The following is a 14,742-nucleotide window of genomic DNA, read 5'->3' as shown; positions in this document are numbered from 1 at the left end:
AGGAGTCTATTGCGAGATAAGCTCTCAAGCGCCACCTTCCCCTTTTTAGCAGGGCCACCCTGGTGTTCAGATAAATACTCTTTAGTACTGAATCCTAACCAGACAATTTATTTCCCTATTCAGAGCAGGTAATGGACGTGGAATCACCTTGTGTCTACTTTTTGGAGGTCTAAGAGAGGAGCTAATTAATAGCTGCTTCATGCGATTCGCAAAGTTTTGAAGTTCATTCCCCTCCCAATTATCAAGCTCTGCAACAGCAAGTTCTAAGATCTCTAACACGCCTGAGATCCTTCTGTGACCACACTGGGTCCTCTGTGTCTTTTTATCAAAAATGGGGATTGATGCACCAAACTCCAGGTCCCCGTCAATTGCATGTTCAATTCCAACGAGAAGAAAAGCAAATTGTAGTCACTAACAGAAGTATTTATAATTTTTAAATTATTTATTTGAGAGAGAGTGGTATAACCTAGCACCAGGTAATTTAATATTGCCATTCCCCCGGAGAAACCTGCGTAAAGGAAGCTGGGGAATCCAAGGGAGACCATTAGCTATGAGACAATAATTTCTCGTAAGGAGATCAAGTAGAAGTTTCCCTCTCCTATTTGTTCTAATCGAGGGGGAATGGAATTCGCAGGGCTTCCTCTCTCTCGACATCGGGGCCTTGGAGCAAAGCGTGGTTAGAAATGTTGCAGTTTAAGTCTCCAACTAGCAATACATATGGAGGATACTCACTATCTAGAGTATTTTTTATATAGACAAAAACCTTCTGCAACAAAGCGTCATAGACCGCTTCAAGGGGATGTAGGCGTTAACCAGTAACAGGGGCATAGAGCACCTAGTCGGATTATGAACTTGAAGAGTTAAGGCCATGAAAAGGTTGCTAGGATCCTTATAACAATCATAGTTCCACTTAAGTTTAGTTGACAGCAAGCAGGCGACTCCCCCTTTAGCATGCCCTCTTCTAGAAGGGGTGGCCTTTCAGTCTATAACATTCAAGAGCAATATCCAGTATGGTCTTAGAGGCCAGTCTTCCCAGATTCCGAGGTCCTTCCCTCTTGTCTCCTCTCCGGACTGGTCTGAATTCGCTGTTCCCTAAGAAGCGGAGCAGACCAGTTCAGACGCAATTCCAGGGCGCTCAGCTGCTTCGTGTCCGTCAACAGCCAGGGACGAGCGGAGCAGGACAGCAATGCGTGGCAATCCAGACTGGCCTAATGCCAGCTGCTTCTGCTTCTAGCAGGCTGCCTGCAGCATAGTGCATCCTGCTCGCTACAGGCACTCTAAGCTCCAGGGGGTCCAGGCACAGCGCATCTCACCCGGAGCTCACACCGGGGACTGTTCAGCTGTTTTCCCTCTAAAATTCCAGCTGACTCCTTAGTCCAATAACAGCGCCCAGCTGTTGGAGACACACTATGGGGCTGACTGGGATGATCCCCAACTTTGCAAGCCTGCTCCCCCCCCACTCTACACCCCTGTGCTACTTCGAAGGGCGGAGGGGGCAGGCGGCTTGATAAGAAGGGCCGGGTCAGCCCAAAAGGTAATGCGGCAGCTAGCGGCTGTGGAAGGGTACGACCAGGAGCTGAACGTCGGACAGCCGGGAATGTGGACTGGGAGACTCACCCCTTCTTTTCTCTGCTATTAGTGGCAGGATGGTGAGCCAGGGCTGCAGTACAGCAAGACATCAGTCGGGCCATTGCCAAACGCTGTCAGGGCTGGCGGCAAATGCTGTCAGGGAGACTCTTTTATTTTCCCTGCTTCCAGCGGCAGGGCAGGACAATGGGCTGGGCTGGGCAGGCGAATAGGTGAGCCAGGCCTGCAGGACAGCAAAACATCAGTCAGGCTGGCGGCAAACGCTGTCAGGGAGACTTCCTCCCTTTTCCCTGCTTCCAGTGGCAGGGCGGGGCAGGACAGGACGGGTCAACGGGGCAGGCCGGGCAGGTGGGTAGGCAGACAAGTGGGCCAGCAACAAGAGCAGCTCGGCCAAAACTTGCCCAGAGTGGCCAAAGCTGCTCGGCTGACGCCCCTCTTCCTTCCTTCTCGCTCTTGCAATCCCTGCCGCTTCCCAGCGGCCACGCTTCCTCTTCCCAGTGGCCTCTGCTGCTCTCTTGGTCACACTCTGTGATCGCCTGTAATTGCTGATTGGCTTTATTGACCTGACCTTGTGAACTTCCTTCTCTATACACTATACACTAATACAAACAGGAACTACTAAAACAGTAGGTAGGGTAGCCATGGGAACCTTTACTGCATTGGATAGGGAGTGCCCATGAGTCACTCTCACCAGTTAGCTAGTGCCTGCTATAACGGTTGCACCACAAGGCCCCTTCCTTAGGTGACCTGTTGTTTTGATCTTATTTTACTCAGACAAGTTTCTCTTTATTGTAGAATTGGTTTTGGTGTTTTATTGTGTTTCCTGGGACTTTTTCAACTGTGTATGCACTACTAAAATACTTTACACATTCCCTTTGATGTAAGCCAAACTGCTTTGTGTAACGTTACCAGTGACTGAAAATAGGCTTATTTAATTTAATTTGCATGACATCTAGCAAGTGATGGTGGCTTTGACCATGGTGGCTTTAACCTTTAAGGTGGACACTTGTCCACCTCAAATACTGAACTTTGAACTTTCTTACATTGTCTTTCTTTTTACTTTCCTTACTCTTTCTTGCTTATCTTTCTGACTCGTGTTTACTCCATTAAAACCCTTATCTCTCTGCCCTTTCGCCCCCACTTTTCTCCTTCTTTTTGTCTCCTTCACTGTACCTGGCTCATTTGGCAGTCCTTGGCCAGCACCCCTCAGGTCTGTCAGTTCTTAAAACATTTGTATTAATTTATTTTTGTAGACATGCAGGCAGAAGAGGCCCATAGATAATTAATCAGCCTTTTAGTGGGCGCAGCTTACACACCCATTCAGCCCAGTGACAATCCCAGCTAGAGTGTGGACAGGGGGCTTAAAGCCATTGCTTTTTTACTTTTAAAGAAGAAAATGCAATTTCATGTTCAGAATCTAATTACTTTTATTTTACAGCTTTTGCACATGTTTTTTGTAACACTTTTTGTTAAATCTACTTATTTGCAGGTTATTAGAAATTGGTGAATTTCATTAAAGTTCTGATTAGAGCAGATGTCAATGTTAGCTAGAGGTAAAGTCATTTACCTGTCAATATGTAGAGTGGTTTATCTGCACTGATGGTTGCAGTGGGTTTCTGCAACATTTATTTAGTAATTTCTCACAGGTATTTTGTGCCTTTTTGCATATGGTAATCTAGGTTCTGAAAGTCCTTCGGTTGCCACTATGATGTTTGTGGAAGTAGAGATAAGATTAGCAGGAACAGATCTGATTATTGGCCTTTCAGCAAAGTTTATTTCACTGAACTAGAGGTCACAAACCTCCCACTGAAAATAAGCCTTTGAGCAACTCACTAGAGAAAAACTGGTTGCATTCTAAATCTATAGCTGGTTTCCAGTCCAAGTTGTCTAAATCTCAATATTTGTACTAGTGGTTCAGTTACGATTGCGAAGACCAGTGGTGACAGGGTATACATCTTTCTGGAACCCCTATGTATTCTCCATCAATCCTATATTACTTTACCTTCCCTGGCCCTTTACGAATTGCATTTGACCGAGTCTTCCTTAGCTTTTTGGAGAACCATCACTGTTGCCTCTCTTAATGGTTTTTGGCGTTCCCCTATCTTGTTTGTCTCTTTGTACTTGTCTAGCAGCTGAGTGGCTAACATTTGAGCATATTCTTTATAGAAGGTGACAGGCATGCTATTGTTTCCTGGTGTCTTCATCCTTAACTGTTCACTAGTCCATTAGATGTCATCTGATTCTGTTGGTAAGTTGAGTATGTCTTTCTAGTCTGCCTCTAGTGTAGGAAGTGCAGATTAATATAAGATCTATTTGTGTTTCATCTGATTCCTCTTGCTGATCATACAATCTCCATAAAGTTTCCTGAATCTGTTATTGATTTCTGCCTGATCTGTTTGTATTTGACCCATCTCGTTTTGCACTGCTGTGACTGGTTTGCCACCCTGTTCTCTGTTCAACAACCAAACTAAAAGGTGTTCTGCCTTGTCTCTGCCATTGTGTTGTTTGTTGGTGTATTGCCTCGAGTCAAGTTTTCTTAATGTGTACCCAGTGCTTGTTGCCTTTTAGTTTGATCATTTCCTATTCTAGTTTTAATTATATATTTTGTTAATGTGTTCCTGCTCCCATCTGAGTCACTCATGCGTTTTCCTTTATCATAAATTTAAAAGCCTCCCAGAATGTTCCAGCCAGTTTCACTTAGTCTTTATTGATGCTAAATACTTTTGTAATGACTTTTCTTATTTCTTCCCCAAATGGTCTATCTAGGATGATTTGCCTGTAGTCCCAATCCCGGTCACAATTGAGCTCCCTCTGCCATTTACCTTTCAGCGATTCATTATTGGAAAGTGTATGTTATAGATATTGTGCCCCTTTGAATTCCCCCTGTAGAAAGCTGGCTCTGTATATACTAGATCCAAATGAGATATAGTGTGCTTAACAGAGGCTAAAGTAGATAATACTAATGCTCTCTTGTGTGGTAGTGTGGTCGAGCAGTAAGGCTTATCAGGGGGTTGTGCAAAGCATTTGTTGTACACACACAGGCACTAGAAGAAGCAAACACTCAATGACTACTCCAGACCAATGTTTTTTATGTAGCAAAAATATATTTTCTTAATTATTTTTAGAAAAACAAGATTCAAGTTGCAGGTAAGTACTTCAGTAGATTCGTATTTCACACATGTATCAACAGTACTTTGTTTGAAATCGATAAGTCATACAGTTTTTGAATTGTTGGCAATAATCTGTTTTAAAATGGACACACTGCAATTTTCAGAAACAGTTCCGGGGGGAAGAAAAGTTAGTTCGATTTACAGGTAAGTACAGCACTTACAGTTTCAGTCTCAGGGTTTTAGGAAGACCACAGGTTGGGGTTCAAGTTAACCCCAAACACCAACCACCAGCAACATGTGGCCCCCAGGGGCAGAGGTCAAAGATCAGCAAATGTATTGTGGACTCCTACAGAGACAGGGTGTAGTATTGTTCATTTGAACTGTGTATGTTTCCTTTTTTATGTTATCTCCATTTTAAGGTTATGTTTTAGTTGCTATGCACCTATCTCCCCTTTTCTGTTGGATTTTGTACTGTGTCAGAGAGATTCTAGAAAGGAATGGGGGAAAGGTTGTGGGGAGGCTGGATGCTGGAAGTGGTTGGAGTTTCTTTATAAGAAGTATTTGAATAAATATATCTGAATATTTCAAGCATTGCCCTGGCTCTCTAATTCCTACTTGCTGTTTAATACTACAATTTGGTGATGATCCGGTTGAACCCCGTGTCAACATTTGACTTTGGAGAGAAACTTCAACACTTACAATTGGATGTATACAAAGGAATTTTGAAACAAAGGGAGTGTGGGATTTTTTAATGATATCTGTTTTGACTTCTTCATTTTTTTTCTACATTGGGCCATGTGTAGATTTCATGAACTTGATCATTTAAGGCTGCTCACGCTGCTGTGAACGCAGCATTCCTCGTGCTGAGGTAAACTAATTCTGTTGTCATTGCGACGTTGCCTTTGTTTTCAACATGCTCCTAGTGTTATCTACACTCGTATTTGAGCGCATGTAATCAAGTGGTACAAGCTTTACAGATCGCCTCGTATTGATGGAATCTACTTATGTACACTTTGTCTGCTTCATTAACTTTTCATTTTCCGGTCGTTTAGATGCTGCCTGAACATCGAGTAAGGATTAAACTGCTCAACTCACTGTAAGGCATTGGAAAAAAAAACATTTTCTCCTCAACTCGTTTTTTATCAGAAAATAGACTTTTGCTCTACTTGATGACATTTTCTGTGTTTTCTGTGTTTTTATTTTTTAGGGTATTGTTTTTACTAATCTCTATTTCTTTTCCAGTATTGCCTTGCTTTTACTGCCACATATAAAATGCCAAATATCACTCCACCCACATTTTTTTTTGTCCATCCCTGGTGATCCACCCGTTCCATGACCTAAATGGAAAAAGGGGTTCTTAACGCACATATGCGTTTGTGTTAGTAATTTATCCGCTGAAAGGAAAAGTTAAGTTTTGAAACATTGTCTAGGGGCTGAAGGGCAGGATGTTTTGGAAACCTTACCATCTATTATTTCTCCTGTGGGTGGAGAAGGAGATACTCCTTTGAATGAATTTGAAATTACATTGCTCAAATTAGACAAACATTATTTACTGAAAATGTCCATTATTCTTCAAAGATATTACTTTGGTAAGCATAAACAAAATGAATATGAATCAACTGAAGATTTGGTGACAGCATTACATAAACTAGCTTTGTTATGCAATTTAGGTGATAGTGTAGGTGAGCGGATTTGGGATCAATTCATGCTTGAGTGCAAGAGTCACAAAATCAGAGAAGCACTTTGGTCTAAAAGTGATCCCATGTTAGATGAGGTATTAATGATAGCTAAACAAGTGGAGCACTCCATGACGTGTATTGATGAACTGAAAAAATCAAAAGATAATTTGCTTAATGTAGGGACTTGATGTAAAATCCAAAAATAAGAATCAGGTGACCATTAAGGCTAAATTGTTGTGCCTTAAATGTGGATCTTTCTCTCATCTGGCCAATAGCAAAGATTGCCCCGCTCTGAATATTGTTTGTAAAAGATGTGGGAAGAAATAACATTTTGCTAAATGTTGTAAGTCTTCAGAGAAATCTAAAACAAAAATTAATGAAATTGAGTGCGAGGAGGAGTGTGATTTCATCCTTCAGGTTGTGAATGATGTCAACTGTGTGTCTAGCATTCATTGCGAGTATCCATCTGACATTGTGGAAGTGAATGGCATTAACATATCGATGATGATGGACTCAGGAGCAAAACTGTTGCTTGTTTCTGAGTCTGATTATCTTAAACAGTTTCAAGGAAATGTAGTACTTCATGATCCTGATGTTACTCCTTACAGCTATGGTGGGAAACGGATTGAAATGAAAGGTTATTGTGATGTTGCTATTGTATTCAGGGGAAACAAAATGTTAGGAAAGGTGTATGTACCTGTAGTAGGTGATACCATTTTGAGTTGGCCTCATCAAAAACTGTTAGGAATTATTTTAAATCTGGATTCATTACCAAAGGTGCAGGTTCAACAAATTAACAATATAGGAGATGATCTGATGAATGAGTTTTCTGATGTTTTTAACTCCAAAGTAGGATGCATGAAGGGTTACAGGTATCGTATTTGTTTGAAAGATGGAGCACAGTTGATTGCTTGTTAAATCGGAAACATTCCTTTTAGTTTGCAAGAGAAAGTTAAGTTGGAACTCAAAAGGTTACAATTGGAAGGCATCATAGAAGAACTGGAGGCAGCCCAATGGATTGCTCCGATTTTAGTAGCTATGAAAAGTTCAGGTGACATCATAGTTTATGTCGATCTCAGGCACTCTAATAAGGCAGTAGTTGAGGATAAATTCCTGTTGACGAATATTACCGAAATGGTCAGCTCCTTAGGAAATGCACAGTATTTTACTACGTTGGATCTAAGTTCCGCATACCATCAAGTACAGTTATGTGATGAATCGAAGTTGTTGACTTCTTTTGTAACTTGGTTTGGTGTTTACAAATTTAACAGAATGCCGTTTGGTCTTTGTTCTGCTGCTTCAGTTTTTCAAAGGCTAAAGAATGAGATGCTTGGGGAAATCGAGGGGGTCAAGTTTTTTCAGGATGATGTTCTTATCTTCACGGATTTGTTGGAAAGTTATATTTTGAAAGTTAACGAAGTGTTGACATTTTTTGGGTAATTCACTAAGTCAGAAATAACCTATTTGGGTCACATCATATCAGCTGAGGTTGTTAAACCCAAGGATGACTTAGTAAGATCCATAGTTAACCTTACCAATTCCAAGAAAAAAGAGGAGGTTCAAGCCTTTTTGGGGATGGCAAAGTTTTATGCCAGGTATGTACCAAACTTTGCTAAAAGGTCTTTTCCATCAGGGAGCTACTCAAAAAAGGAGTAGAATTTAATTTGTCAGAAGACTGTCAGGAGGAGTTTAATGATATAAAACATGCCTTATCCTCTGCGCAATCCCTCAAGAGTTTTCGATGAGGTTTACCCTGTTGTATTATAAACTATGCTTGGGACAAGGGTTTGGGTTGTGTTCTTAAACAGATACATAATGAAAAAGAGAGTGCCTTTGCTTCAAGGGCACTCAGAGGGGTGGAAATCAGGTATTCTAATATTGAGAAGGAGGCCTTAGCTGTTTATTGGGCCATCAAGAAATTCAAATAGTTTTTGTGGGGTGTACGTTTTGTAGTGCAATCTGATCATAAACCATCGCAAGAGGTTTTTGAGAAAGATGGTTTGGATTGTGTATCTTCACGAATACGCAAGTGGATTGTAGGCCTACAAGACTTTTAGTTCATGGTTAGATATATTCCTGGGTGTGAAAATAAAACTGCTGATTGTTTATCTAGGATGCGGAGTAAATGTTGGGATGATGAAGATGAAGAAACATCATGGTGGGTTCAAGATGAAATCAAAGTATGTGGTATAGCTGATGGATGTATTTCTGAAAAGGAGTGGATTGAGGAATTAAAGAAAGATGAGGAATTGATGAAAATCATGAACTTGGTAGTGTTAGGTAATATTTCAATGAGTCAGGAAAAGAGTTTGGTGTTGTTTTGTAAGAAGATTTGGAGTGAGCTTTCTGTGGAGAATGGGTTAATTTTGAGAGGAAGTATGTTAATTCCTCCCACTAATTTGGGTGAACGTTTAATAAGTCTGGCACATTCAGGTCATCAGGGTATAGAAATATTAAGAAGCACATATGAGTGGCCTGGTATGGATTTGGTTTTGGAAAGAAAAGTCAGAGACTGTGTAGAATGTAAAGTGGCTAACAAAACTTTGAAGACAAGGACCCATCGCATGGTCATAAGGGATATTCCCAAGGAAGTATGAGAAGAAGTATATTTGGATATTATGGGCCTGTTAAATTGTGGATCAGCCTTGAAATATGTAGTAGTCTTGATGGATTCTTTGTCTCGTTGGCCGGAGGTTTTGGTAACCTGTGATGTAACGTCAATGACAATAGTGAAGTTCTTAACTGAAGTGTTTGCAAGGGAAGGAAATCTAAGGAATGTATTAACAGATAATGGGGTTCAGCTCACATCTAAGTTTATGTGTGATTTTCTTGAGTCAAGGGATATTGTACATAAAAAATTTGTTTTTTATATCATCCTAAATCCAATGGTATGGTTAAACGGTTTAACTGTTTTTGTTTTTACTTTATTATTGCTTTAGTGTTGCCTTTGTTTGTAGAGCCTCATGTGATAACAGGATGCTTTCTACCAGATGAGAGCCCAGGGAACACTGTAGCTTTATCAGTTCCTGTCTAATACTAATGGTGTTGTGAATTCCTCTTGAAGTGACCTTTGTTTATCCAACGGGTGCTTTTTCATTCAATATAAGCTCCTGAGGGTGCCTATCTTTGAAACTCTGTCTGTCTGTCATTGCTTCTTCTTTCTCTCACCTTTACTCTTTCTTTACTCACTTTTTTTCCTCCCTTTTCCTTTTTCTTCCCACTTTTCCCTCTTGTCTTTTCTTTCTTTCCTTCTTTCTTTCTTGTTGCCCTATTTGCTTTTTTTTCTTGCCATCCTCTTTCTTTCTTGTTTTTTCTGTCTTTTTCCTGTCTTTCTTTTCTCTTCCATTCTTCTTGCCTCCTTTCCTTCTTTCTTTCTTGCCTTTCTTTCTGTTCTTTCTTGCCATACTCCTTCTTTCTTTCTTGCTTTGCTTCTTCTTTCTTGTCATCCACTTTCCTTCTTTCATTTGTGCCTTCTGTCCCAAATTCAAGAAGTTGCCTGCCAATGCCAGAACGATTGGCTTTTTTAAGTCTGTGTTAGCCAGGACCTTTTGATTTTACTAACATGGTGTGTTTAAAATATTTATCCATAGGGTTTTTCAGTCAGACTTTGTCCTTTTACACTGTGGTTCTCTCATTCACATTTCTTTTCCACCAACACCAGCATACATCAAGCGGGAAATGTGTCAGCCCACTTCTACCATTGGCTGACTTCACTTTGAGTTACAGTTTGCTCCCCTTTCACAAGGAACACATCTACACACAAAGTCGTTCCTTTTGGTGCCAGGTGACACATTTACACAATGAGTAGTTCCCTTCAGTGTCCGTCATTACAATAGTAGTGTGTGCTTACTGAATACCAAAACAATATTTTTGCCTTTTACAATTGTTTTTGTTTAGATTGATGAGCACCCAGCAGCTTCCAAAACAAGAACATTTTGCAAAAACTTGACCAAACAAAACAAAGAATTGCCAAAAGGCTGGTGGCCGAAGCACCTATAGGCTTTGCCAATGCTTGTTTTTACTTAGCTGTGTCTCAAGCAAAACTGTTCACCTCATTAGTATCAGATTAACACCTATATACCACATGCTGCAACTGCACGGTGGCCAGGTAACTTTTGCAAAAGGCATGCCACTGCACAGCAACCTATCTGACTTGATTTTTAGTAACTTTTGATCTCATTGAGCTACAATTAAAAAAATCTTTTTGTTAAAATATGCAAATTATTCAGCAGAAAGTGGTTCAGGTGTAAAGTGAGACAAATTCATAATTATGCAAAAACCACTGTGCATGCCCAAAGAATCCTCTCAGTCATATAATGCTGCTGGTTAAATTTGTTTTATATACATCTGCTGGCGTTTTAAAGCATATTAAACAATTTTGTAATAAGAATTATTGATGCCCTTATATCTAATGCTCCAAAATCTAGCACTTATATCTGAAGGAGACTAAAAACCTTTCAGTGCACACATCGCAGTCATGGGTAGTGTTATCGTTACCCAACTTTGATGTAGGGTGTTCAAGCTAAAGATTAGAAAAACTTTGGAAACCTATACGGAAAATGTTAGAAAGTACCTCTACACTTAATAAGTAAGGCGTTTTAATATCGTGCTTATGGTTGGGGCTTTGATTCTGAATTTGATTAAGAAGGACCAGGTGTATCATTCCCGTTCACAAACGAGGAATGTGCAGTTTGCATACTGACTGATTTACAAATGGGATTGCAATTTGTGGTGAAGAAGTAAGTCAGATCACACATTGTCTGTTGGTGGGGAATTGCAATGTCTAATGTGTATTAGCTAGGCAGATCACAATTTGCTATCCCCTTTGAATGGCTACCATTACAAGTATGGTGACCTAAAAGGGACAACTGATTTCAGCCCCTAGATTTGCTGCTTGAAATGGGAAACATTTTTAATACAAGCAGCTTGTCAGTAAGGAGCACAGGTGCTGCTTTAAAATAAATTGTTTCCCTTTTAGGACGACATCGGAAGGAGCCGACAGCGACGGCTTGATTCCCCCAAAGGCTCCTGGAAATTATATACGAAGGTGAAGGTACACCTTCACTTTTGAGAATCAGTTACCACTCCAATGTAAGGGTTGAATACTCATCAATGCTGTGTGACCACAATCACAGAAGCTTGCTACATTAGTTTCCAATACATCAGATAAATTGGGAGGCAACCTTTTCACCCCACACATTTGGTTTTGGAAAAGATTGCAAAAGCCCTTTTATGAGTTGTAAAGAATGTTCCTACACATTAAAGGGCTTTTGTATATTAAGAAAGCCTGTTTACAGTCACAAACCCTGGGATGTTGCAAATTGGACCTTAACTTCTTGTTATATGGTAGACTACTGTCCACACTGCAAGACTGCCTGTTAGCTGATTTTACATTCGAAACCTTGGTTGACAATTAACACAAACCTTCATTATTGTCCTTACATTATGCTTATTTTCACTGTAATTTGCTGTTATAGCATCTCATTGTCATGTCTTGTAGAAATGGTCAACTCTGGAAAAAACATTTTAAACAAAAGAAAGAAATGAGATAGCAGAAAAAAATGAATGCCTGAAGTTGGGCAAATCAAAAAGTTCTACTGCATTTGGATGGTTTCTTTGCGGCCTGAAATTGTATTATTTTTTTCTGAAAGATGAAACACATCAGTTTACAAGAGCTAAGAAAGTAATGTTGAAGGGCAGTGATGGCTAATCCAGTATGAGGATTGACACTTCGATAAAGAAAAGTACGAACAATGAACTGACATTGGTCAGGATTTTTTTATTGAGGTGCCATACAACCCTGCACTCCACTTCGTTGGTATGACATCACACAAGATGTCCCACATGGGGTCATTATTTCCATGAGTATTATGACTTATAACTTTTAAGTTCCAGTTTCCTGACTTTCGCAAATTTTATATTGTTTTTATTGAGCTTTAATCACAGTATAAGATAAAACCACGAAAGAGTTAGGTTTCATGTGTGCATATTTATTGGTTAGGTGCATGTAGGCATTCCTGTACGGCTGAAAATTCTGACTGGATGAAAGCCATAGGCACGGAAAAGTAATAGAACATGAAATTCTATTTATTTGAGAAACATATATTTCTACTATATCCATTCTGCGGTGATTATGAATGTTTTATTTTGACATTTTAAAAAAATCCTTTTTAGGAGATCGTGTAACTTCTTCACGAAGTGTAATAAAACCAGGAATTCCAGTTGTGCTACGTACTGCTGAAGAGAGAGCAGCAAGCCCTGATAAGTTAAATCTTGAAAGGTGAGAATGATGTGAAGTATGCAAACAATGTATCTGTTACCTTCTTGACAGCAAAGGTAGGAAAGAGCAAAATGAGGAAATAAATGCTGTACAGGTTAAGACTATTTAAATGCCTTTTGTTCATTGTATCAAATAATATGGGGCCTGACTGACAAAGCTTAGTCTGTGAGTAGGTGTGATCTGTTTTTGGAAACAGTCTTAGCTTTAGCGTTTATAACTTGTATGTGAGTTATAAAGATAGAGCAGTCCAGCGAAGTCCATTAGAATCCGTTTTGTGCTTTATTGTGGATCAGGAAATACTGCTCTAAATTGGAAATGGTTTCCAGAGGAGAGAACCCATTATTTGAAGTACAAGAAAATTATAGCATTGTTTTACGCTCTTCTTCACTCCTCATCTTCTTCAGAATCAAGTAATGCTGGTGAGGACAGATAATACCATAACAAAATCTTATAGCATCAAACGGTTGGGAATGGGTTCTCTGTTTCTAGCAGCCTTAACTTACCAAAAAGTCAGCTGGGCAGAGGCTCATCTATTCTCCCTCCCAGCAACACACATTTGAGGGAAGGACAAGATTCTAGTGGACAGACTATGGAGAATATTCTCCCCTTCCCATGATTTATGTCTGTCTTATCATATTTTAAAGGGATGTGTTGAAGATTTGGAATTCCAACACTGTACCTTTTTGCCAGAAAATACTCAGCTGCCCATCTTCCTGTCCAGATTTCAGAAAGGATGTTGGAGGACTTGGAACTGACATTTCCATGGCTTCCGCACTTTTGTCACCTTTTCCTCCATTTCCGTTAATCACAAGTATACTAACAGGGCCTTTGGAGACAAGAAGTAGATCGGTTATTGGTAGCCCCCTTTTGGCCAAGGATAAGTTGGTTTTCAGAATGACGTCTAAAATGCCTTCCAATAGACCATTACCCCCTTTCGTCTTACCTTCTACCCCTCATTGTGTTGCAAAGATGTAGTTGATGGCATGGCTGAGGGGTTTTAAAATGTTAGGTCTCTCCTCTACCCTGGCATTTACTGCACAGAAATATAGATGTTTATCATCTAGGAAGTATTATCATCATTGGTTCGTCGGCTTGCCTAATAAAATCTGCTTGCTTTCATTAGTCGAAGGCATGCACACGTCATGCCTTTTCCGGTGGCTAGCCCTCCTCGAGCGCAGCGACCAAGTACAGAAAACATGCGAGGATTGCTGTTTTCTGTTGGATCGTGGACTACTTTTTCTCTATTTTATTAGCACGATTTCGCTTGGCAGAAGTCGAGGGCTTTACGCAGTTAATTTTACTTTTTCGGTTTAGGTACATAAAAGCACTTTTGCCGATAGATGAAAAGTTTGGTTAGGAGTTTACAACGCGATCAGCTCTAACATAAGCAAACGCGAGACCCGTTGCATTGCAAATGCTTGTTAATTATGGGCATAGAGCTGGACAAGGAAATCAGGCTATTTCTGGCCTCTTCGGATGCAAGCGAAGGATCTCTGGACTCCTGTAATTCTGCGGTAGACCATTGGATTAACTCCAATCTGGATTTAGTACTTCTGCTACAGCGCAGAAGGAAAGTTAGTCTATGTCCTTCTGCCCTCTGGTTCGCAAGTGAGGTACTGGGTTAAAAAAAATATGTAAAAGATTGGAAAGTGTCTGGCGTAAACATAACACAGAAGAAGATAAAGAAGGGCTAAGGGAGGCTTTTAGAATTTACCACAGACCTTGTAGGTCTGTTCGAGTTATGTATTACATGGATAAAATTTCAACTTCTAGTAATGCCCTTAAAGATGTTTTTCTGATTGTAAAATTCTTACTTGATCCAGCCAATGTAGCACCATGTCCTTCCCTTTCACAAAAGATTACAACGACGAAGAACCACTGATCGTCACAATAAGCTAAGTTTCAGTTGCTAGAAAACACTTTGTTTTTAGCCTTATTTAAAACTCTGGTTCTGTTAAAGATAATGAGTGACATTCTGACTCCTATTCTAATCCACCTACTGAACACTTCTTTGTTGTGTGGCACAGTTCTGAGAGCATGGAAACATGCCTTAGTCCTGCTGCTACAAAAAAACAATCTAGGGCCA

The 14,742-nt window shown here is 40.1% G+C and overlaps 1 protein-coding gene across 1 annotated transcript in view; it reads left to right on the top strand.

The window, feature by feature from the left end:
- Positions 1 to 14,742, top strand: part of LRRC49 (leucine rich repeat containing 49) — a 447,480-nt gene that overhangs the window by 83,079 nt on the left and 349,659 nt on the right. The window contains exon 5 of the mRNA XM_069222363.1: positions 12,551 to 12,656. Within this exon, the coding sequence (XP_069078464.1) occupies positions 12,551 to 12,656 (106 nt within the window). The remainder of the gene's footprint in view (positions 1 to 12,550; positions 12,657 to 14,742) is intronic.

The sequence above is a fragment of the Pleurodeles waltl genome, chromosome 3_1, assembly GCF_031143425.1.
Source record: "Pleurodeles waltl isolate 20211129_DDA chromosome 3_1, aPleWal1.hap1.20221129, whole genome shotgun sequence".
Classification (NCBI taxonomy): domain Eukaryota; kingdom Metazoa; phylum Chordata; class Amphibia; order Caudata; family Salamandridae; genus Pleurodeles; species Pleurodeles waltl.
This window is presented reverse-complemented; position numbering and strand designations above follow the sequence as displayed.